At 39.6% G+C, this 26215-nt stretch overlaps 1 protein-coding gene across 1 annotated transcript; it reads right to left on the bottom strand.

The window, feature by feature from the left end:
• Nucleotides 1–215: 215 nt before the first annotated feature.
• SQLE (squalene epoxidase) lies at nucleotides 216–24408 on the bottom strand. Its single transcript, XM_065895027.1, has 11 exons — nucleotides 23528–24408; nucleotides 19785–20037; nucleotides 13093–13273; nucleotides 11530–11626; nucleotides 10489–10602; nucleotides 10233–10404; nucleotides 8319–8414; nucleotides 3774–3916; nucleotides 3200–3296; nucleotides 1459–1546; nucleotides 216–748 (listed from the first exon to the last, which is right to left on the bottom strand). Exons 1-11 carry the CDS (start codon nucleotides 23816–23818, stop codon nucleotides 556–558), a joined length of 1725 nt encoding a protein of 574 aa, XP_065751099.1. The 5' UTR covers nucleotides 23819–24408; the 3' UTR covers nucleotides 216–555.
• Between the last annotated feature and the right edge of the window lie 1807 nt (nucleotides 24409–26215).

Raw genomic sequence — 26215 nt, 5'->3', positions numbered from 1 at the left:
TTTTCCAAGAACTCAGAAAAGAACCTTAACCAGTTGCATAAGTGAGGAAAGACAGGTGGATAGATGAGGAAAATAAGGTCCAGAGATATTAAGGCAGCTTCCCCAGCGTCAGGAGTTATTTAACAGAATAGGTTTCCCTCCGCATTTTCCATCCCACTTTGGTTTCTTTTTCATGAAGTTACGTAAAGAAGTCCACAGCACGAGACAAAAAGACATGAGAGTTCGTTCTTCATTTTATTTGCATGCCCCACAATAACTCATCCCAAATACTGAATTCAAAAGACAAACTGCAGTTCCTCAGTGTTAGCACTAATTTATGGTAACAGTCATTTCTTTTACATGTCTATCTTATTGTACCCTTCATTTGAAATTGCAAACTAAAGTATATATTTACATGTTTATATACAAATAACTTCAAAAACAAATTAATCCCAATCTTGGTCCAAGAGTTCCCACTTTAGAAGAGGTATAGTACTGTGCTATGTACATCTCTTCCAAGTCTCTTCAGACTTGGCAAGTTCCCAGTATTCATTCACAGATGGTTCCCCTTGAAGCTTAATGAACCAAGTACTTCATTTCTGAGTAAATTAGAGGAAATATTACAGAACACGCTCTGTACAATACAGCACCACTACTGAAAATGGCTCGGGGTTTTGTGATCCAAGGTTCTGATTTAAAGCAAAAATATGTGGCATAGGCTGCAACGGCAAAGAAGTGTCCGATTAAAACCAGAGGATTAGGAGTCAATCTGTAATAAATAGGAAAGATAAAAAGTATCTATATTAGTAAGACCTGGAAATGAAAGTTGACTCATAAAGAGGTTCCAATTATATATCATCTGTAAAGGTAAACACACACTCTACATTTTAGGGGACTTTACAAGCTTGTATCTGCCAGCTAAGGGACAAATTAAAAAATTTTTTTTCTTACAAGAAACTACTTAGACTTCACCCCTGTCAGAGAAGCCAGTACCTCCTCTTCGTTTATTAAATTGTCTGTTTTGAGCTGTTTCTCTCACTAGTCTTGAGATCTCGGTCTGAAATAGCTGGATTGCCTGGCTTGTTGAGTCTAGATGTTTCAAAAGATAACAGTGTTGACATTCAGATAGCAGACGAAGGGGAAAAATCTTAAAGAATTTCATTTTGCAGACTTTCCAAGAATAATTCTACATATGTCTGCACCATCAGAACTGTTACTGAGTTTCATTGAGTCCCAACAGAATTAAATTCTAAATATAAACTTCTATTAATCATGGTTCCCATAGAATCAACCCTGTTTCCTAGAACAAAAATGCAGCACTAACTATTGCCTGTTTTCATTTCTCTGGGCTACGTTTTGTTTGGGATACTACTGAATGATAAACTGAAGGATAAAATGGTACTTGCAGTCACTCATAAACCCAACTGTCCTAAGAAAACCTGGAACACGCGTTTCCTCTGTGTCATCGAAACAACTTACACAGAAAGCAGCCCAACTGGACCAGCAACACATTCTCCACCAAGTTTGAAGTAAAGAAAACACGCTTTTCTTAGTTGATGTAGGGAATCTAAAATAAAAGTTAAAAATTACTCCCGATCAAATTATCCACACATTTATGTTGGGTATTAATGAAATGTCAGAAAAAAATGAATGTGTAACATTTATTACACCTTACAGATAATTTCTAAAAAATCTAGTGCTGGCATTTCAGCAACCCAAGATTTCCTTTAAATTTCATAAGTCACATTACACATAGTAATTTAAGTGTGAATAAACTTTTTCTGCTAGTAAATAATTACTAAACATGCAGGTCTTAGAAGTTAGTTATTTAAAAGCTATTTCCTTGACTGTGTTGTAAATTCATTAAATGATGCAAACTACTTTGTTGTAAACACTTTTCTTATAAAAACACAGTTCTAGAAACCAGATTCCCAGTCTCTAAGATGCCTGATCCATATCTCTGAGCAGTAAATTATCAAGTAAAAACAACAGCTGTGAAGAGTAAATAATAATGCCTTATATGTGTACATTTTTTATACTTTTCAAAATAATTCATTAAACCCTCACAACATAATATAATCAATCAATAACCTTTTTAATAGTACAGAACCAATGTTCTTCTCAAGTATGTCTAGATTGTTCTTCACAAAAGATGAAAAAGGGTACAACAGGTAACGTTTTACTCCAATAAAGCTCATTCCTCCTCCACTATTTCGTAACTTTTTTAATGTTGTTTTGTCGGCAGATTCAAACTCATCATGTACGAAACTCAAGAGCTTAGAAAAGCTTAGAAAGAAGAGCTTAGAAACACTCCAAATTTAGTTCTTTTCTTGCCCAACCAGCCACTGTAACTTCCATGCTCAACTAGAGAGATTTGCTTGGCATATCACAGTAAGTTGTCTTTTCTTTTAGCAAGAACGATGGCTAGAGACTCTACAGGAAGTATTTGTACTGTATCATCCTTTGTAATCAGATCACCAAAGCACAGATCACTAGGGCCTCAGCCAGGTCATAGAAATAGCTTTGTCGTAAACACCTGAGGTAATGAGATTCAAGTTATATTTATTCTTGAAAACGTAAAGGTCTAGTTTTACTAACCTACCACTCACTAATTTGTACACAGCCATAGTTGGGAGGTGGCACAGATGCCTTTTCCTCCATTTCTACCACTGTTTCTGCTTAGTCATGTTTTCCTTAACATATAGATTGACCATCACCTCATATGGAAACAAAAACAAAAGCGTGGGAATATTTCTGCTTGTGCACTTTAACAAAATCTAGGCTTGACATGAAGCTCATATTCATTTTACAAAATACTACTTTGAAAAGAAATTAAAACTAGTGTTCAGGAAGAAAAAGATTAACAACTCTATTGCCTTTTAATTCATGGCCAGAAAGATCTTCCATCATTTGCATAAGATCTGCATCGCAATCTTATGCATCTGATTTGGACCAGAGGGCTGAATAATGACACATTAGTGAGGTATTGCTATTAAGGCTGTCTTCGGAAGCAACAGCCTTCCACACAAAGTGGTGGCTACATGATTAGAAAAAATCTTGCTCAAGGGCTGAGTCAAAAAGGACTACCAACTTGGAAGTTAGCAAACTCAGGAAACATTTCTAGTTCTGGCCTAATCACTAACTTTTTTGTAATTAAGTTCCCTTCCTGTGCTAAAACCCTGCACTTCAGCAATATTCTTTTAAAAATATCTGCACTTACCATCTGTGGCAGAAAATAATTCATAAAGAGCCTGAGCAAGGATATTCACAACAAAGGAATGAGACGTTTTTCTTGTCCAATAGAATGATTTTTTGGCCTAAAAAGGAAAAAGATCACTTATTATATGGTAAAGGGAAGGAAGAAAGGGAGAGAGGGAGGGAGGGAGGGAGGGAAGAAGGAAGGAAGGGGAAGGGGGGAGAGGGAGGGGGAGAGAGAGCGAGAGAGCACAAACTGATGTTTATAATCCCCTGAACTGATAGTTATCCTGAGGACTGTTGTACAGTAATTATGCCTTGTTCAACATATACACACCCACCAAAAAAAAAATCTCCAATGAGTTACATCTCTGAAGCTAAGTGGCCCATGTAATCCAATGTTATATAATATCCAAATACAGAGATTCTAAAAGATTCATAGGTTACAAGTCAAGTTCTTAATCCTGAACAAGACTGCTTAAGAATCACTACTAAGGACCAGGCTCCTAGGTACAGACCTCCCCTTCAAAGCCCCATTCCTCTTAGGCCCCAGAAAGAAATGTGTTTTGTGACATTTTTGTCAAAGAATAATATCTTACCTGGAAAACAGCTGCATCATCATAAAGGTCAGGGATACCCTTTAGCAATTTTCTCCATAGTTTTATATCATTAAAAACAACAGTCATTCCTCCTCCAGTAAGAGGATGCCTCATGTTATAAGCATCTCCCAAAAGAAGAACACCTATAAAAAGAGAGAAAGTAGATTATGACATCATCCTGGAGCATCCTTTAAGACAAACAAAAACACTACTCTGGTAATTTATAAACATTTTGAATGTGAGCTAGTAAATGAGAATGTGAAAATACAAGGGACTAAATCATGACTAAAATTTATTCAGGCAAAAATTCAAGAGTTGAATCACTTAATATTTATTGGGTAACTAATATATGCCAGACCCTAGGGATACAGTGAGAACAAGAGCATGGTCCCTGCCCTCAAGAAGCTCACATGTACGGGCTTCCCTGGTGGCGCAGTGGTTGAGAATCTGCCTGCTAATGCAGGGGACACGGGTTCGAGCCCTGGTCTGGGAGGATCCCACATGCCGCGGAGCAACTAGGCCCATGAGCCACAACTACTGAGCCTGCGCGTCTGGAGCCCGTGCTCCGCAACAAGAGAGGCCACGATAGTGAGAGGCCTGCGCACCGCGATGAAGAGTGGCGCCCGCTCGCCGCAACTAGAGAAAGCCCTCGCACAGAAACGAAGACCCAACAGCCAAAAATAAATAAATAATAAACTCCTACCCCCAACATCATCTTTAAAAAACAACAAAAAAAGCTCACATGTGACCCTAAGATTAAGTCAAACAATGTCAAAATATTTATAAGGCCTCTTCCACGAAAAAACAAAGAATGTACAGGCATCCATGCATAAACAGCAAGCCTTCCACAAGGGAAAAAAATCAAGAGGTCGTTGACGTTTCACAGTAATATTTGCTGCCAGCATGTTATAGAGAGATGTCTGTGTGGTTCCAAGGGAATAGGCAGATATCCCAAAACCATCAGAAGTTAATTTAGGAGAATAAGCCTTGATTGAATCTTAGCTGAAAATTAGGCCCCCTTAAAAACAAAACTACGGAAGCAGAAAGCTCTGCACTTTGACTCGAGATACACCTCCTGACCAAGCTCCTGACTAAGGTTCCCATCAGTTGTCAGCCTGGCTAATGACCTATGACTTAGAGGGAAGTTAAACAAAGTATTTATTTAATTTTGTCTCTGAGAGAAATAGCCAACCATAATAATAGTGGCAAGGTAGCAGAATTATGGATAATTTTTTTCTGTAATGTCACAATATACTACATTTATAACTAATTATAGAATACACATAATATATGTTAATTTATGAAAAGGTATATTCTAATATTAATCCAAGTTTTTTATGTATTAGTCTAACACCTTCACTAAAAACCACGAACTATAACCAGCTTTTATTCCTCTTTCTCCATGGAACATTACCAATCCCACCAACTAGGATATGTTCTCACAGCATGCTGTTTATATCAATTTGGCACTGGCTTTCATTCTGCTTTGCAGTGTAGTTTGTTCATATGACTGGTAGTTTATGATGCATGTTTTTCCATAGCAAATGATAGCTGTTAATGTTCAGGAGCCACAGTATATCGACAGCTCCCGTTCACACCTCTCCTCAGGGCTCCACCCTCCTGTTTTCAGTGGGGCTCCACCTGGCCATTCAAATGACCTCCCAGCCCTTCACACTATGTCCAAAAGTGAACTCATCATCTCTCCACACTTCCCTAAATTTACACACTTTTCCCTACATTTCCGATGTCAGCAAATAGCAAAATGGCAAAATTATCTAAGCCTGAAACCTGGGATCCATCAAGAGACCTCACTGTTTCTTACTACCATTAATCACTGAGTTTCATGCATTCTTCATCTTAGATGCTACCCAAATCCATTCTCTACCTTCCATTTTTATTGCCACACCCTAGTTCAGGCCCTTCATCATCATTTACATGGAATAATTAAATAGCCTTACTATAGGCTTTAGTCTGAACTTTCCTCCAAACCACCTTCCACAACATATCAGAGTAATATCTTTGAAACAAAACTCTAGTCGTGCCACTACCTTGTTTAAAACTTTTCAATGAACTATTAGAACTAATAAATGAGTTCAGCAAGGCTTCAAGATACAAGTTAAATATGCAAAAGTCAATGTTTTTCTATACACTAGCAATGAAGAATCTTAAAATGAAAATAAGTCCACTTATAATAGCATGCAAAGGAGTAAAATACTTAGGAATAAATTTAACAAAAATGTGAAACTTACCCTCTGAAAACTACAAAATACTGTTGAAAGAAATAAACTATTACATTTACAGTCAAATTTTGACAAGACTGCCAAGGCACTTCAATAGGGAATAGTCTTTTCATCATATGGGGCTGGTGCAACTGGATATCCACATACAAAAGAAGCTGAACTCACCCTTCCTCACACCATACATAAAATGTAACTCAAATGAATCAAAACACCTACCTGTAAAAGCTAAAGCTATAAAACTCTTAGAAGAAATTATAGGAGTAAATCTTCATGACTTTGGGTTGAGCAAAGACTTTACATATGACATCAAAAGTGACAAAAGAAGAAACAAGATAAACTGGACTTCATGAAAATTAAAAACTTCAAAGAATACCATCAAGGAAACCAAAATGACAATCCATGGAATGAGAGAAAAACTTTGCAAATCATATCTAATAAGGGATTTATATCTAGAATAAAGAATTCTTAGAACTTAATAAATTTTTTTTAATTTACCCAGTTAAAAAATGTGCAAAGTCTGAACAGACATTTCTCCAAAGAAGATACACAAATGGCCAATAAGCACATGAAAATATGTTCACCATCATTATCCATCAGAGAAATACAAATCAAAATCACAGTGAGATATCATTTCACATCTACTAGGATGCTATGAGCAAAAAGGCAGATAATAACCAATGTCAAGGATCTGGAGAAATAGGAACCCTCATACATTGTTAATGGAAACGTAAGATGGGTCAGACACTTTGGGAAACAGTTCGGCAGTTGCTCAAAGCATTTAAACAGAGTTACCCTAAGACCCAGCAATTCAACTCCTAGGTATATACCCAAGAAAAATAAAAATAAATGTCCACACAACAACTCATACACAGGTATGAACCAAAAGTAGAAACAACCCAAATGTCTACCAATTGATGAATGGATAGTCAAAATGTAGTACTGACATATCCATACATGGAATATTATTTGGCCATAAAAGCAGATGAAGGACTGATACATGTTACAACATGGATGAACCTCAAAGAAGCCAGTTACAAAGGATCATATTGTATGATTCCATTTATAGGAAATATCCAGAAGAGGCAAACCTATAGAGACAGAAGGTAAATTAATGGTTGCCTGGGGACTGGGAGGAAAAGAGGCGTGACTGCTAATGGGTACAGGGTTTCTTACTGGTGTGATAAAAATGTTCTAAAATTAATTGTGGTGATGGTTGCATAGACCTATGAATATACTAAAAACTAGTGAACTGTACACTTTAAATGTGTGAACTATGTGATTTGTGAATTATATCTCAATAAAGCTATTATAAAAGAGAATTTTTCAATGACTTTCCATCGTCTATAGGATTAAAACTAAACTTTAAATAAATATCTTACCTTTCTACCACTCTGACACCTATCCTATGCTCCAGCCATAGGAAGCTACTTGAGTTCACTTAGTGCCGCCATTTCTCGGCCATCCTAGCTTTTGTAGATGTTGTTCTGCCTACTTAGAAGTTCCTCATCTCTCGGGACCTCCCTGGTGGCACAGTGGTTAAGAATCCACCTGCCAGTGCAGGGGACGTGGGTTCAATCCCTGGTCCGGGAAGATCCCACATGCCACGGAGCAACTAAGCCCGTGCACCACAACTACTGACCCTGCGTGCCGCAACTACTGAGCCTACGTGCTGCAACTACTGAAGCCCGTGCGCCAAGAGCCCGTGCTCCACAACAAGAGAAGCCACCGCAGTGAGAAGACTGTGCACCGCAACAAAGAGCAGCTCCCGCTCGCCGCAACTAGAGAAAGCCCGTGGGCAGCAATGAAGACCCAACGCAGCCAAAAAAAAAAAGAAAAAGTCCCTCATCTCACTGTCCACCTGATGAGCTCCCACTCACCCTCCGTGCCCCAAGTCCAGCTTTGTTTCCAGGGCAATGTCTTCCCTAATCACCCTTCCCAGTTCACAGGCTCCCCTCCCTGCCTTGTACACCCCACCCCTTCACAGTGAATCTGGGGTACCACGAGTGGGCTTTCATTACAGCATTTATGATCAGTGTTCTGAAATTATATGTCTATATCTCTCACTAGAAAACTGCCTTCTCTAGATTAAGGACTGTATTTAATTAACTGTTGTATCTCCAATAACTAGAACAGTGACCTATATGTACTGAATATTAAATAATAGATATAAAACTAATTTTGGTATTACTAATGCATTAATCCACAGTAATCAAGTTTCCATACCACATGTTACAAACTGTACCACATACATGTCATTCTGAATATTTGGAATATCTTTTATAAAATCAGTCCAATAAAATAATACCTCGTTTGTTTACTGGTGAAGAAGGGAGGAAGCTTGCTGGCATCGACCTCAGACGAGAATTCTGAGTGGCTTCTAGGAATGGTTCTTTGAGGTGATCTGCAGTAAAGCCCACCCCACCAAATAAATGGTTTATAACATTCCAATTTCAAGTTACCACATTTTCTTATCAAGAATAAACAAATACCTACTACACATCTGTTATGGTTGTTACATATATTCCTTGCGAAAAATCAAGAACTAATTATTACTAAAATTGTTCATTAAGCACCTAGTTATTCAAGCTAAGGAATTACTAAGGAATCTAAGAGAAAATTAATGTAAATAGATAAACATAGAGCTGGGTGAACCAGAAAACTTGAGGAAAAGTGAAGCAAATCCAGATGAGATGAGACAGGGAGAAAAACCACCCACCTCTCTTCCAAATGTTAAATGCTAGGTATCATATATTTAACGCCTAATTTACTGTCACCACCATATTCTATAAGATCAGATGAAATATACCACCAATTCACAAACAGCAGGAGGGTATGTACAGTAGAAAAAGGGTAAGGTGTATAGAGCACTACCTTTCTGAGCTTTAGTTTCTTCATCTAGAAATGAAACAGTTGGATTAGCTTATCTCTGAGATACTTCCCAGTTTTAAAGTTTTGTGCTTCTACCTGCATAGAAAATAAACTTTCTTTTCATACAATTCGTAATCTGGCAATACAGGAGCAGAATGCCTACGCTGAAACTATTCCTTCCTACAATGAGTAGAGTTTCCATAACTTAGCTAATTTGAACATAAAATTACACAGGGCAGTCTGCTGCAACTAAGTTTCGGATTGGGGGAAAAAAATCTGTATAAAAGAAAAAAATGCTAAAACTATCACATTATTAACTATCCTTTTCCTAAATATGCATAACTCATTCTTTCCATCTGAAAGCTTCAAAAATGGCTTAACTGAGTGAAAATGTATTGAAGTGCTGAAAATGTCATTGTTAAAAATCTAAATTGGTCCATGTATACCTTAATTTCTGTTAATATTCCATTAATTATTAAATAGAGTGCTTTCACTTAAGTTTAAAAAATAACTTTGCTTAATTTAAAAAATAACTTGAAAAACATATTTAAATAAAATGTAGTCATACCAAGGATAATGTGCTATTACTATAATCATATCATAACTGGCAAGCAGGGTTTTCCTTCAATTTTATCAATATTCTTAATAATTTGTTTACATTTCTTTCTTACATCTTCCTATTCTCAAAAAATAATAATTTTAATGAGTGTTTTACAAAGATGTCTGAAAGACCCCTTATAACCCTCATGTTCTGAGGTCAGAGATGTATGAGCCAGACAGACCTGCTTTCCACCTTGGCTCTGCCACTTACTAAAGGTTTGTATTTGGAGAAGCTAAGTAACCTCTCTGAATCTTAGTTTCCTCATCTGTAAAATGGGGATCATGATAATGCCTACCTCATAGGGTAGTTGTGTAGACATTCAATTATGTTTGTAAAACACCTCTTATATGGTAGACATTCAATATATGGTAGCTACCATTTCTACAAAAACCAAGCACAAGAAGTAATTAAGTGTAAGAGCTATTTCAAGAATTCACATACCTACACTGCTATCCAGACTACCTTAAAAAATACCATATATGCCACTATTAATGATTATTCAGAAAACTATAAATTATTACTAAGAAAAAATACATTGAAACTATTTTTTTTACTTGGAGATTTTTTTTATGTGCTAGTTTAAATAGTTCATTCAGCTCCAGTGTAGCTGACTGGATGAATTTTTCACCTGCCATCCTTATCTTTGGCCTAATTTAGACAAAGCTTCAGTGAGAACTGGAAATGAAGGGCCTTTTGTGAGACTTGCTTGCAGACAGTAGGTTACAATGGCAGTGAAATACTATTTCTTACCAGGTAATTGTGGGTAAATGTTTTCAGTCATGTATTCTCTTAAATTCCTTGGCATTTCTCCTCGGACGTCAACAAGTACTCGAGTTTCATTAGGTGAAATCTGGTAGATGAGAACTGGACTCGGATTAGCTAAAATAAGTTCAGCATGATTTGCTTTAAACTGTGGTGCATTCTAGAAAAACAAATAAATAAAATATTTTAATAATTTTCAAGTTTCAAGTTGCTTTTATTTCCTACAATTGCATTCCTATGGTACCTTCATAAGGAAGCCAACAAAATATGAAGAAACGGAAACTTTATTGGCAACCAGGTTTTTCCTGAACTTGGAAAAAAGTCCATCTGCAACAACGGTCAATGGAGCATGGAGTTCCTACAACAAAAACAAAGAATACTCAGCTAAATGGTTAGAAGTACACAGTGAAAAGGACATTCTTTTAAAAGGTACACGAACAAATTTAAATACATTATGGGGCATTACAGCGTATTTGAAGATGATGCTATTGAAGGAGCTGTTACATGGGCTGAAGGTAATGCACGACCAATCTCTAGAGACCCTTCCCCTTGAGTCCCTGAGGATCACCTTCCTCCAAAGCCCTACCATCCAAACCATCTGGGATTAAGCTACTTTGATGGACACTGGGGGAAACTGCTACAAAGCAAGCACAGCCCATAGAGGATTGAATCTCATTACAAATTCCAAGGACTAACCACATTCCTTTATTCTAGAATTTTCTAACTTCACAGTTAGTGGCTAGTGGCTAGGGCTTAGAAGAATTTTTGTACATGTAGATGTATGTATTTATATTATTTTGTAATTGCCCCCATTAGAGTATAATTCCTAGGACGTGGTTACCCTATGGAGCAGCTGGGAAGAATCAACAGATAAGCCTTGGACTTTCTCTTCTTTACTAAACCAACAGGAGCAAACTATTTTATTCTGCTATTTCCCCAGACATTCTCTTACTTTTTGCCTTTCTTACTTAAACAATATCTTATTCTAATTATTTCTTTTATGCTGAATCCTTCCTTTTTGCATCTTCCAGTTCCCCTCTGCTTCTCTCCTAGGGTACATTTCTCATTTCAGTTTTTAATACAGTTAAAATCGTGGTGTTTGTTTCTGAAGTTATTTGAACAGCATTCTGAAGTGCTCTAAAGAACATGTGTTCAGTTTGGTGCAGAGGGCTTAGATCTTGGTCCCTTTGATGAATAATAAATTGGTGAGCCTACTTTTTTAAAGGAGTAGGAGAAAAAGAAAATAAAAATCTCTTAGGAAGAGCTAATATTTGATATACCTCACCTTGATGTCTCCAGTCTCTTTATCCCTGTACTGAACTCCCATCACAGCATCATCTTCTTCTAGTAACTGCAGCACAGTGCCCTCAATAAACTTTGTGCTAAAAGATAAATAAACAGAAATAAATTCTCCGGTAGCACAACTGAACAATTTAAATAAGGAATGAAAAATTCCCTTTTCTTTATCTCGAGTTTACCCATGTAAACTGGACACACATGTACATAGAAAAAAGTCTGGAATGACGAAAAGCAAAAAGATCATTAACGGATTTTAGAATTGGTGTGGTTTCAATTTTCTAATTTCTTTCTTTTTTTTAATTTATTTTAATTTTGGCTGTGTTGGGTCTTCGTTGCTGTGCACGGGCTTACTCTAGTTGTGGCGAGCGGGGGCTACTCTTCGTTGAGGTGTGTGGGCTTCTCACTGCGGTGGCTTCTCTTGTTGCTGAGCACAGGCTCTAGGCGTGTGGGTTTCAGTAGTTGTGGCACGCAGGCTTACTAGCTGTGACGCACGGGCTTAGTTGCTCCGCGGCATGTGGGACCTTCCCAGACCGGGGCTTGAATCCGTGTCCCCTGCATTGGCAGGCGAATTCTTAACCACTGTGTCACCAGGGAAGCCCTTAATTTTCTAATTTCTTAAAATGGAATACATATTACTAATGTAATGATTTTTTAAAAAGCATTTTAAAAAGTAACATGAGGTTTTATCTCATTCGTTAAAAAATAAAGTACATGCAGAAATATTTTACATACCCACACAAATTCATACACGGAATTGGAATTTATCTACCAAATTATTCAGAGTAGTTACTTCTAGTTAGAAGGATCATGGATAATTTTTACAATCTTCTTTATATTTTTGAGTATTTTTCCATTTTTCTACAGTGAACATATACTACTTCCATAGATATCAAATTCTTTCAGTTCTAAGAATAATCCACTCATTTCACTTGCTTTGTCTACACTTAAGCCTTTGCCAATGACATGAGGGTTCTCATGTTTAAAACTTAAACCTCCATTATAATGCATAGGGCTAGAGACAAATATAATTTAATAGTTAAGAGGAGAAGCCCTTTAAAAACTGTGAATCATTATACTATACACCTGTAACTTACATAATATTGTACATCAACTATAACTCAATAAAGAGAGAGAGAGAAGCAGCCAGTTCTGTCAGTCTAGGTCCTTAATATGAATGGAACAGGGATCTTCTCTTGAAGTTCTCTAACCTGACTTTTAATAAAAAGTACCATAACCACAAACCCCAACTCCCAAATGGGCACATATGAACTTAAACCTTAATTACAACAACTATATCCTCTAAATTCCAACCACATAAAAGATCACATATTTAGTCAAAGGATATGTCATTCAAAGGAAGGTATCTATATGATACTCTTAACAAAGGCATTGAAGAGCTAACATTCTTCTAACTTATGGTTTATTTTAGTATAATAGCTATGTTCTAACCCCTACCCAAACACTTATGAAATGTATAAAATAGTATTTGTACGAAGGCCAAGTTTAAATGTGTTTCTTTAGCATCATGTATTTGAAGCTATAGTCTTACTTGGGCTCTGCCATAGCTGCTTTCCGGAGACTCATGATGAACCTTCCATGATGGAAAGCTCTTCCACTCTGCACATGACTGTTTTCTGACAGAGGGAAAGGAATCTGAACCTCTGATTTGCTCTCCTGATCATGAATTATGTAGCCATTTACAACCTGGGCATCAATACCTTCCACTGTATCTGCAAAACAATTCAGGTCAAAAAAATCAATTTTGTAATATACCCAGAGTTACACTAGGCACCAAGAGGACATGGACCATTGAAAATGAGTTTCTGTGTTCATAAAGCTATGATACCATTTGGAGAACTGGACATTAATATAACTATTTCAGAAATCTTAATGTTTCTGGAAGACAAGTCTTAGCAAATTCGTAATATCACAAAAGGTAAATATTTACATATAAAATTCACTCATTAAAATTCATAGGAAAAATATTAAGACCCTAACAATAATGGGTAAAAGTGTATAGATGATTCACACTAAGCAGTACAGAAACATTGAACATATCAGGGAAAGTGTTCAAAACTTGATTTAAAAAAAATCAATGAAATAAAACTGAAACAATAAGACACCAGATCTCTCAAAATTGCTAGTGAGCTAAAGATAAAATGGATAAATTTATATATTACTGGTCATATTATAAAGTAATAACATTTTAGAAAATAAGTACAGCAATAATTATCAAGAACCATGAAGAAGTTAGCATCCTTTGATATAATAATTTTAGTCTTGTAATCCATCTAAGATATTCATCCTAAAGATATAATTTATATTTTTAATAATTATTAAAGGTGTATACAAAAACAGGTTCACTACAGTGTTACCTCTAATAAGAATAACTGTAAATAACCTAAATATGAATCTAAGTTAGGTAAAGTACATTATTAAGTATGAACTGAGAAAATACTATGTACAGGCTTAAAATTATGTTAAAGAATGGCTAACAGAATTGGAAATACATTTCTGTGAAAAAGTGGACTTTAGCATGTATATTAAAATAGTCACATAATATATATTTAAATACATTAAAATATATTAGGATTAAGTACATTAAAATAACTTCATTTCTGATGAAAGGAAAACTTTATAATAAACAATTTTTATCACACATCTATGCTAAGATCAAAATAAATCAGTTTCTGATATGCTTTTTAGTCACACTTAAAAGTCCAGTCAGGGACAAGCTGGATGAATACTTGTCACACATCCGACCTAGGACCAAAGTAAGTTAATTTTTTGGTATGGTTTCTAAATTATTCCAGTTAAAATTCATTCAGAGAAAAGTACACATACATCCTAAAAGCTTCCAGTTAGCAGTGTATTCACTTTGGATCTCTTTGCCAGTGTTTACTGACCTAAATGTTTAAAGCCCATCTAGTATTTCTACTTTTGTTTTGTCAGCTACTGAGATAGCTTGTTTTTCTTAAGCCATAATTATATTATGGAAGAACTTTAAATGCTAAAACTGTCCAATTTAGAACACAACAGACAATGTGAAAAGTATATAGACGATGTGAAAAGTATATAGTAGCACAGTAAAACTTTTCCTTGGGTAAATTATCCTAAGTCAAGTATATAAACAAGGTCTAATTTAAGATTTCTTGAAAAATCTTTCTCTCTCTTTCTACTTTATTGATGAAATCAAACATGACAGACTTTGGCACTTTTACTTCCTTAAGCAGGCAGGAAGATGGCACCCTAAACCTTAATGAAATTCAGGCTTCACAAATACTAGATAGTTAATAACTTTGAAGACAGTGATGGGACTTAGAGCTGTCACTAACTATTAACCATATAGCTCCAATATTAGACTACTACTATCAACATATCAGATAAACTGGCATGGAAAACTCTTCCACATTGAAAAATGCAGAATTGCTTTCTATGAAAAGGCAAGCTAAAAAACAAAACCAACAGAAAAACTGCATATGCTAAAAATGAAAAGCAACTTCAAAGTCAAACCAGTGAGCAAGTTTTAAAGGCAATAGCATAAGGGCATCAGAACCACAAGCCTAAAAGGCTGGAGTTACAAGGGCCACTCCTGGATAGGAGGTAGGGGCCCCCACAGGCAATGGACGTTGGAACTTGGCACCATACGTAAATTTCTTGTCAATACGACAGAGACCAGAAAAAATCAATTCAACGCCCTGAGACATGGCATGGAAGTAAGCCATCTACCATAGGCCATGGGTGGAGTCATCCATAAGAAATCCAATCATAACTTTGTACCATGACCTGGTGTGAAGTCTGAACCTCAAAATGAGTATACAGTGCATAATAAAATAGGTATCACTTATGGAAGTCCAAATATAAATCAGAGTCAAGGAGTAAATATAACAAAAGACAAACAAAATTTATGACATTTTATTTAAATACACTCAAGACCTAACTGAAGGGAGAGTATACCACATTCATGGCTAGGAAGTCCAAGACAATTTTTCTAAACCTGAGCTAGACATTTAATGCTATTTCAGTCTTAATCTTGACAGGGTTTGTTTTCATGGGAATTGAAACCTGATTCTAAATTTTATACACAGAAAAGCAAAAAGGCCAAGAAAAGTCAAGATAATCCTAAAGAAAGTGAGGTGAGGAGGAGGTTCCCCACTGGATAATGAGACTTATTATAAAGATATAGCATTTAAATTATAATGTATTCATTTGAAGAGTTCTAGATATTAAGCTTAAGCCAAAGGGCAATCAATTCACTTATTAAAAACCCACACACCAGGATGGGTCAGTCAGTATTATATTAAAAGTCCACACTCCGAAAAGTAACTATTTCAAGGGCTTCTATTATCCATAGCTCATCACACCTGAGGGGGAACTGATAGCATAATGAATGTTAAAAAGGACTCTTGCTATGATACTAAAGGTACACATGATGCGTGGACTGGCTAAAATACCTCAGTGGCTCCCCTCCCTCTTGCACGGCTCTCCTCACCCTTACATGAACTACCCGTAAGAACCCATTGAGGTTTGCTGCCACAACCTTGGACATATCCCCTGAGGCTGGATTTCTAAATGATTCTAAGTCCAGTCATTAGTCTGAGGGCATTTCCAGTTGCCTGATGTTCAATGATAAAGGTAACAAAATCCTGTCTCAGGATACTGTCACATCTGCCTCAAGTGACCGTCTCATGAAGGGTGGTGGTTAGGAAACTTAAAAGGACAGAGGTGGACCTCCCTTCCTCACAATGCACTCTCTCCACTTGGGTCCAGAGCCCTGCAGTCTTTTGCTTTTCCTCCTCACCTGCTCCTTCTCGGTCGTCTTTTTTGGCTCCGGCTCACCTCACTGACCTCTATACGTTACAGTACCCCAGGGGTCGTCCTGCACCTCTTCTTGGCAATGTCGTCTAGTCTCATTTAAATACCATGACTCCTCTCTTTCTCTCATCCCTCACATCTGATCCATCAGCCGGTCCTACTGACTCTTCCTTCCGAAGATAAATATATTCCCAGAATGTGACCACTTCCCCCACCTCTACGGCTATGACCCTAGTCCAAGCCAACAACTCTCACTGATTCCGCAATAATCTCTAACAGGTCTCCCTGCTTCTGACTTGATCTACTCTTTTTTCTACACAATAACAAGAATATTTTAAAATAATATTTCTAATCATACTTCTAAAATGTGAAATCTAATAACTCTTCTTCTTAAAATTCTCCAGTGGCTTCCCTTTGGAGTAAAAGCCAAATCCATATAGTGGACCACAGTGGAATCCAGCCCCCATTGCCCATCTGACCTTTTCTCTATAACTCACACCACTCAAGTCAACACGATTCTCCTTCCTTGCTCTTCAGAGAGGCCAGGCTCACTCCTCCCACCAGGCTTTTCCCCTTGATTCTCTCTGCCTGGAGAGAGAGTCCTTTCCTCCAGGTAGCCCTAACTCCTTCATCACCTTCAGTCCTTTACTCAAATGTCATCTCCTCAGCGAGGCTTTCCCTTCTCCCACTTCATTATTTAAAATTACACGCCACCCTCAACTCCCTATGTCCCTTTTCTGATTCTTCTCTAAAGCCCTTATAACCATAATATACACTCTAAATTGTATTTATTCATCTTTTATCACCACCCTCTACACTAGCAACTAGAATGTGTGCTCTATGAGGGCTGGAATCTTTGTTTTGTTCACTACTGTAGCCTCAGCACCCAGAACAGTACTTACAATATGGCCAATGCTTAATAAATATTCGTTAAATGAAGCAATGAATGTAACCCCCTTAGTCGCCTCCCTCTCAACTTTATCTTCTCTGTCACCACACAAACATGCTCTATCTAGTATCAAAATACCCCTCCTTTGGGGACTTCCCTGGTGGCGCGGTGGCTAAGAATCCGCCTGCCAGTGCAGGGGACGCGGGTTTGAGCCCTGGTCTGGGAAGATCCCACATGCCGCGGAGCAGCTAAGCCCGTGCACCACAACTACTGAGCCCACACACCACAACTACTGAAGCCCACCGCCTAGAGCCCGTGCTCTGCAACAAGAGAAGCCACCACAATGGGAAGCCTGCGTACCACAACAAAGACCCAATGCAGACAAATATAAATTAATTTTTAAAAAAAACCCTCCTTTATCCTCACATCTGCATCTCACCTCTGCCGTTTCTGTATTCTGTTAGAGAAAAACTCCTCGAGAGTAGTTCTCTAGTCTCTAGTAGTTCTTTAATCTCCCACTCACTTCAGTCTAGGTTTCATCTACACAACTCCACCGAAACACCGTCAATGTCACAAGCAACTTCCAAATGGCCAAATCCAATGGCCCTTTCTCTACACTCATCTTACCTGACCCTTCATTAGCAAACCATGACATGGCTCCTTTCCTTTCCTGATACGTACCCGTCCCCTCCAGCTAGAAACATTTTCCTCTCTTGGATTAAGGACACCAAACTCTCCTGGCTCTTTCCTGCCACTCTGCTGGCTCCCACTCGGTCTCCCTGGCAAGCTCCTCTTCTTCTACCCAATCTCTAAACATCAGTTTCCCAGGACTTGGTTTATTCTGTCTTCTCTTTTCTCCCTACACACTCTTCTTGTCTGGTCTCCATCACTGCTGTGGCTTTTAAGTATTACCAATATGCTGACATCTCTGAAATGTCTACTCCAGCCAGCTCAAATCACTCACTCCTCTGCACTCGAGATTCATATATTCAACTTGACATCTCCACTTGGATATCTCAACAGGTCTCCCAACTTCCTACCAGTGTCTGTTCCTCTCTAGGTCTTCTTATCAGCAAACAGCACCGCCATCTACCAGTTGTTCAAATCAAAACCTAGGAATCATTTTTTAATACCCCCTCTCTCATACCTCACATCAGTCCTTTAGTAAGTCATGCCATTCCTGCCTCTTAATTTGGTCATGAATCTGTCCACTTCTCTTTACATCCTCTCTACCATACTAGTCCAAACCACCATCATCTGTCATTTGGACTTAGCAATGAGCTCCCACCAGACTCCTTGAGTTGACTCTTGCTACCGCACCACTACAGTCTTGGAGGCTATTCACCACACCATATCCACACGTTCTTTTAAAACAGCTTTCTCCAAACTGCAGGATGTGACTCAACGGTAAATTGTGAAATGACTTTCGAGCTGTGAATTGTATACTTGGGTAAAATCATGACAAGTATTTAAAAAGTAAAATTTCAGTCTGATTTAGGTATGTTTGTAGGTACTGAGTCAGGATGTAAGGTGTGTCTGTCATTGTGAGTAGCTGTCAAAGGTCTGAAGCCTTTATAGAGGCGTAAACAGGATCCTGTCATATTCCTGCTCCACTGCCTTCAAAGCCCTGCATGACCTGGCAGCTGCCTACCTCTCCAAACTTAATCTCAAGCCACTCTCCTTTCCCCACTACCCAATACTTTCTGGCTACATGGGTCTCCTTTTCAGTTCATTGAATAAAATAGCAAACATTCACATACTGCTTACTACATACCAGGAACTGTTCTGAATGCTTTGTCTTTATGAATTTAATTAATCCTCTTAAACTACGAGACAAGGACTGTTTTAAGTGTGCCAGTTTTACAGGTGAGGAAACTAATACACGGGAGGTTAAGTAACTTAGCCAAGATCACACAGCTTTTTATGTATCTGAGGTGGTAGTCAAACCCAGGCAATCTAGTGCCAGAATCAATGCTGGTAATTACTACAACATACTGCCTACCCTACATACCAAGCCAGCTCTTTCTCAGTTCACAGCCTGGGCCTATATTTATACTTTGATTCCCAAGAGTAGATAGCTGATCTGTCTTGTTCACCGGTATAGCCTTGGCACCCAGTACAGCACCTCATAGAAAGCATACAGCAAATATAAGTATTTCCTAAATGAGTAGTATTTAAAAAGCACTGGGTTAATGGATGAATGATGCTTTAAAAAAAAGGTTCCATAACAAGTACATCATAGGCACTCTACAAATGATAGTTCCCTTCACCTTTCACTAAATTTCATGTCCTCATTCTGGTTTTCCAGTCTTCAATTTTGACCATTACAATGTTTTAGCCACTTCATTTATCTCACTAAGGCTACTTCATATCTCCTCATGCTTATTTTCTCCTTTGCTCTCATTTTCATGCAAATTTGTTGGTAAATGAATAGAGTAACTTTTATACATGAAAATAAAATGGAATACCTTTTTACCAGTCATAGCAATGAGTGCTTGCTTATGCCACGTAACTCCTAAAAATCACTATGAACCTACCTTCAAGACCCAGGTCTTTAAGGACATGATAACCGCCTGGCTGCAGAAATTCTCCAAGTATCCTGTCAGGCTCTTTTAAATCTCTCTCAATTACCGTCACCTTTCTCCCATCTCTGGAAAGCACTGCTGCCAAAGCAGAGCCGAGTACACCAGACCCCACGATGATAATTTCTGGATCATTTTGAGAAGATATCAACGTAGAGGCAGTTGCTCCTATTAAGGTTGTTTCTGAAATACTGGTTCCTTTTTTGCACTGTTTTAAAAAAAAAAAGTGAATTATGTAGCCACATTTGTTGTCTTTAAATCATACTACTACTATATAGACACACTGGACATTTGCATCTTAGGTAAAAACTATACCCTAAACATTATCAAACCAAATGAACTGTTATGTTTTTAAATCCAGATCATATATAAAAAACGATATCAAAATATTGGTTAAACAAAAATGTACAATAATATCCCAATAAAATTAAATGTGTCTTCCATCATTCAGACATATTTAGAAAATGCTGTCACGTATTTATAAATCCATAATAGGCCAAACATAAAAAATGTTTACAAGGGGCTTCAAAGACTTACAGGGAAAATTCTATCATTAATTACTCAACGCTTCAAACATATACTGAGCATCTACCAGATGCAAATCATGTACAACTTTTTTTAAAATTAATTAATTTATTTTATTTTATTTTATTTTTGGCTGCGTTGGGTCTTCATTGCTGCGCGCGGGCTTTCTCTAGCTGTGGCGAGTGGGGCTACTCTTCACTGCGGTGCGCGGGCTTCTCATTGCGGTGGCTTCTCTTGTTGCGGAGCACGGGCTCTAGGTGTGCGGGCTTCAGTAGTTGTGGCACACGGGCTCAGTAGCTGTGGCTCGCAGGCTCTAGAGCGCAGGCTCAGTAGTTGTGGCGCACGGGCTTAGTTGCTTCGTGGCATGTGGGATCTTCCCGGGCCAGGGCTCAAACCCGTGTCCCATTGGCAGGGGGGTTCTTAACCACTGCGCTACCAGGGAAGTCCCATACACAATTTCTGATATGACTTCATGTTGCAAATTATTCAGCACCCTGTAAATATTTCAACTATTCATCTTTATTTTCTCCCTCTGGATTTTCATCTGAAAAATCTACCTTAATCTAAAATCACTTTTATATAACAAAAAGACTGTCAAATCCTGGCTATTGATCTAATAATTGAGAATATTTATCGTAAAATTCCAAGAGAATAACTCATTCTGTCCCTTGGGATTCGACCTGTTCACAATTTTAGTCCTTACATATAAGAATATATTTAATTTACCTTCCTTTTCCCCTATCCTGATACTCTTATGAGAGCCTGGTCAAACAAGTGGCCCTCCAGTTTAGGAATAAGGACAAACATTAAACCTATCACTCATTGGGCTGACAGTAAAAACCTTAACTTTGATTATAAGAAGATGAAAAAGGCCTGTTTTGAGAGATTTATGCCCACTGAGCATAACAGTGCCTGTTACTTTTTTTTTTAAGAATAATTCAATATTGTTTGTTTCTTTTGTTTTGTTTTTTAGCCGTGTGTACTGCACATGTGTGATCTTAGTTCCTGCACCAGGGACTGAACCCTCATCCCCTGCATTGGAAGCAGAGTCTTAACCACTGGACCGCCAGGGAAGTACCAATTCAATACTGTAATAAGTATTTTCTCTTGGTATGTGGATTCACAAATATGGATACAATTCAGATTCAGAGTTGCAAGGAACCATCCTCCTTGAGTTCTCTGACCTTATCGATTAAGACTAAATGCAATTTTGATGGGGTTTTAATGCCATTTTGACAGGGTTTTAATAAAAAAGGAAGGAGATAAAACCTAAAATCCTTTAGAATTTTAATTCTCTGTGATTCTAATATTCATTCCACCTGTATAATGGACTGGGGCATTCCTATCCATTCTACTTTTTTATAATTTCTCTTAGACAAATTATCTTTTCACAATAGAGTCTACTCTTATTCTCAGTATTTCTTAATGGCCAGAGCAACTGTCTGTATTTAAATTACTGTTCTGAGAGCAAGAAAAGCCCCTTTTGTCATCTTAGCCATTTGTTATTAGTTTTTCTTCCTAAATTTTCCCTGTTAAACACACACACACACACAATCCTGGAAGGGGAACTCTGGAGAAAGTTACGTCTTTCAGAGCCTGGTCAGTAGATTAGCAGTTTCCACTAATGGGAACTTAGTACTCATTACAGTCTACCAATTCCCAGGTATTTAGGAAATAAGCAGAAAGCCTGAGGTATTCACAAAGTGGAACCAATAGTGACTGCTGGTAATCCGATTTCCTACCCCCAAATTTCTCTACGGTATAACGACATTCCAGCCACCTGGACTAGTGCTCAGTGACCTCAGAGGGACACTATCTCAAAGATACCAAAGATGTCAATTTGAGGATTTAAGATTCCCTCTCCCTCCCCTCCCATTCCTCCAACCCACACCCACCCTATCACTGAATTCAGCACCACTTCAGAGGTTCCTGACAGAGACTACCTTTAGACTAATGTTAATAGCTACTATTTATCACAGTTATGAACAAGGCATTTTGCAAACATTAACTCATTCTACCAGCAAGGTTAGTGCTGTTCCCACCTAAAAGAGGCAACGGATCCTTACAGAAACTAAGCAATTTGCCAAAGGTCTCACAGTCAGCAGTGGTGAAGCAAAACTTCTAAACCAAGCCCCCCCTCTTCTGCAAACCGTGCTGATCTGTACTGCAGATACAGGAAAATGATGTGGATCCAGAACCCAAAAAGAGTGAATTATTTTGGCCACGCACCCTAACGTCAAGTCACTGTCGTCCCTCACTTGGCCTACTGCTGGAGTCTCTTACCCCACATCCCTGCTTCCACTCTTGTACTCCTACAATCCACTCTCCACACAGAAACTGGAATGTGCTTCTTAAAAAGTAAAAATCGAATATCATTACTCCCATACTTAGAATCCTCCAGTGCTCTTGGGAAAAAGTATAAACACCCAAGGGCAACAAATTTGAAATGTTCTGACCTCGACAACCTTTCCCCCCTCATCTCCCACCACCGTCCTCCTCTGCTGTCTTTGCAGGGATCATCATAACTTCACGTGTATTTGAAGACCCACCTTGGATTTAGGAACGTGGCTGAAATGCACACATCAATTAGTCTCTTGATTTAGGACCTTGATTTACTCAAGGCTCCGCAGACGTGGGGAGGGGAGGGTGTTTTGCCTAAAACTTTAAAACACAGCATTTTACTCTGCCAGCTCTTCCCACTGTTCTGTGACTTTCCCCAGGCAGCTGTGTCCCTTCTTATAAGCCGCAGACTTAACCTGCAGCGGGTTTCTTTCTTCCCACGTTCAAACATAATCCTTACCAAAGGATTTAAATTAAAAAAATATTTTTTTCCAACACAGATGAATTGTGATTCTGTCCTAGTGATTCAAACATTTCAACTTCCATCATCAAATCAACATCCATAATCTAACCAATTCTATTTAGCATCGGCACCACCAACACTAAATGAAACAAAGGTTTTTCAATCATTCCTAAGAGCCTCAAGGATTCAGCCAAGGAACAGTCAAGAGCTTTTAAAACAAACAAAAAAACCCAGCTATATGAGAATTCCTACCACAGTATCTAACCTGCAGCCTTTCGCCCTTTAAATTAGAATATTTACATTTGAGTAACCCCAGTCCTAATTTTAATATAACACACTCATTCATTTGCCCACTTGGAATTCAACCTACCCTCCTAGACCCGAGCTGCTCTTTATTTTCTGATCCAGGGGGGGATTTGGCCCAGAAGAAGCCAATGAAAGGCAAGGCTGACAGAATATCCGAGAAGACCGCGAACTGGGAGCCGCTCTGCTGGCGCCCGAGGAGGGCCCCGTTCCGGTAGCGACAGCGATAGGACAGCACCAGCCCCAGCGACAGGAACACCAGCACGCACAGCAAGAGCTCCTTGTTGGCCAGAGAGACGAAGTCTCCGCATTTCTTATAAAAATAGGTGAAAGTGGCAATGCCAAGAAAAGTCCACATGGTTTAAAGGCTTCTTCGGTGACACCGGGTCAATGTTCAGATCCGATCTTTTCTGGTAGGGTTTTGGTGCTTAGATGTTCTCCCCAAAAGGTGTTGCCAAAAGTAGCACGGGGGACCGGCCAAAGTCCAGTGAACACCGTCCAGGATTACAATTCAAATCGGACTAATTTACAAAATCACATAAAGTTAGTATAAAAGTATCAGAAGAGGGGAACGTTCTCCAGGATTTAAAAAACAGTATTTAAAAATCTCCTGCTCCAACAGCTCCCGACGAGGCTCTCCGCTTTCAAGCAATCCATGTATTTCCCCACCCCCTTTTTTTTTCTCTGGAAGGCGAGGAGGGTCCTGGGGGCTATTCCGGATGATGTTTTAAATTTTGTTGCTGGCTCGTCGTGCAGTAAAATTGCTCTTCTCTCTCACCAGCAGCAGGTGCCCTTTCAGAAGAGGAACAGGGGGAGAAACATCAAAGAAATATCTCGCGTTGGGAAAAATGCGGCTTCGCCTCGTCCGACAGCGATGGCCCAGCCGGGTCGGAAAGCGCCAAGGGCTGCGGCGGTGAGGAGTGAGCTTCCTCTCTCGCCGGGACCGCCTTCGCCCACCAAAGATGGCCTCGGACTGGAGACTGCGGCTCTAGGGCAGGGAAGCGCAGCCCCTACCTCGAGATCTCCACCTTACCGCGGCTCCCGAGGCACCAGCCCCCGAACCTTCCAGCCGCTGCACGGCAGTTTCCACAGCGCTACCCTTAGAGGGCAGCGGCGGCGGCGGCGGCGGCGAGGGCTCCCGACGGACTCCTCACCAGCATCCCTCGCGGGCGGCGGCAGCCTTCCAGCACGGCGCTTCGGCAGTAACCAGAGTAACCGCCTGGAGCCCTAGTCGATGGTCAGGCCCAGTGCGCCTCCGCGGAGGATGGGCTAGGCCTGGGCCAGGGACCAGAGGACGGGACCCCGCCCACCGTCACCGCCCGCCGCCTCCGCCAACCAATGACGGCGCGCACCGCGCCGTAGGCCGAGATGGCGCTATGCCGTGTTTGGCCAATCGTAGGCGGCGCGGCCCGCGAGGTGCCGCCCAGAGAGGAGCTGGGACGAGGTTGCGTGGAGTGGGGTGGGGGCGTGGGGATGGGGGCCCGCCGCCCGTTGGGCGGATGGGAAGATACTGGCTGGCTCGGGAGGGAGTGTGGCTGGAGGGGGTGATGCCCTGAGTGCCGCGGTCCCAGCCGCTGGGATTCTACCCGGAAAGAGGTGGAGCTGGTTCCAAGGAAACCCCGCCGTAGATCCGCCGCCTAATGTCGGAAGGTCTCCATTCATCCGGCGAGCATTTGTGGAACGCTTACTACCTGCCAGGCCCAGGTGTCACAGAGAGGAATCAGACACAGTCTTTCTGTCCTGTGCCTACTGTGTGCTGGGAGGCGGTAGAAACAGCTACAGGTGCATGGAGAACGTGACGTTCACAGCTGAATCTGGAAGGAGTAGGCAGGCGTTTGCTGGCGGAAGAAAGGAGAGGATATGCCAGGTGTTCCCTTCCTTCACCCCAAATTGTCGGGCAGGTGTGCACTTGTCACTGTACTCAGGCTGAAGCTACGCTGTGCGCGTAGCCCTTGTTCTCTTAACATCAGAAACAGGGAGGAGGGTGCGGGGCAAAGAAGTAAAATAAATAGAGATGTGTCGTAAGTGCCCTGAGAAAGTGGGTGGGCAGGGAACCATGGAAACGGGAAGCAGCCCTTCACTCGTCCTGGAGTGAATCAAGCAAGGCCACCAGGCAAGTTACATGAATTGTTTCCAGGGCAAGCATTCTGGAGGGAACAATAAAATCTACACGATTCTCAGGGTGAGAGATGGCCCTTGTTATGAAAAAATGAAACTTCCTAGAATTTACTGAGGCCTTTGCTCACCTTATTGTAACCCCGGACTGCCTATTTTAAACCCTAAGACTTATGTACAAATCCTTTCTGCCATTTGGAGCATGGCTGAATTGTCATCCCTTCTACCAAGTCTCCATTGATCCTCACCAGGTCACATAAGCGTTTATCCATACCTTATCATCCCAATCTCTGACTATACACTTACGGTTATTACCCCACTAGCTCCTACGTTCCTTGAGAGAAGGAGGATCTGTCTGATAAATCAGAATCACCCACAGCACCTGGCACAATATTTTGCGTTTAATTTATCGTCCATAAAAATGAATGAATGAATGATGAATGACAGTGGTGTAGTAGGAAGGCCAGGTGACTAGTATCAGGAGACCTATATTCTGGCTGCCACTAACCAGCTTTGTGACCTTGCACAAGTAAAATCAGTCAGCCTCTGAAGGGAGAAGGCAAGGTCTTCATGAAATTTAAAGTTCCTTGCAGTTTACTGATTTATGTAAGTGTAGTACTTATCATTTCTTACCCCAAAT

This window comes from Phocoena phocoena, chromosome 17 (assembly GCF_963924675.1).
Source record: "Phocoena phocoena chromosome 17, mPhoPho1.1, whole genome shotgun sequence".
NCBI lineage: Eukaryota > Metazoa > Chordata > Mammalia > Artiodactyla > Phocoenidae > Phocoena > Phocoena phocoena.
The sequence above is the reverse complement of the archived record's forward strand: the minus strand, read 5'-3'. Positions and strand labels throughout refer to the sequence as shown.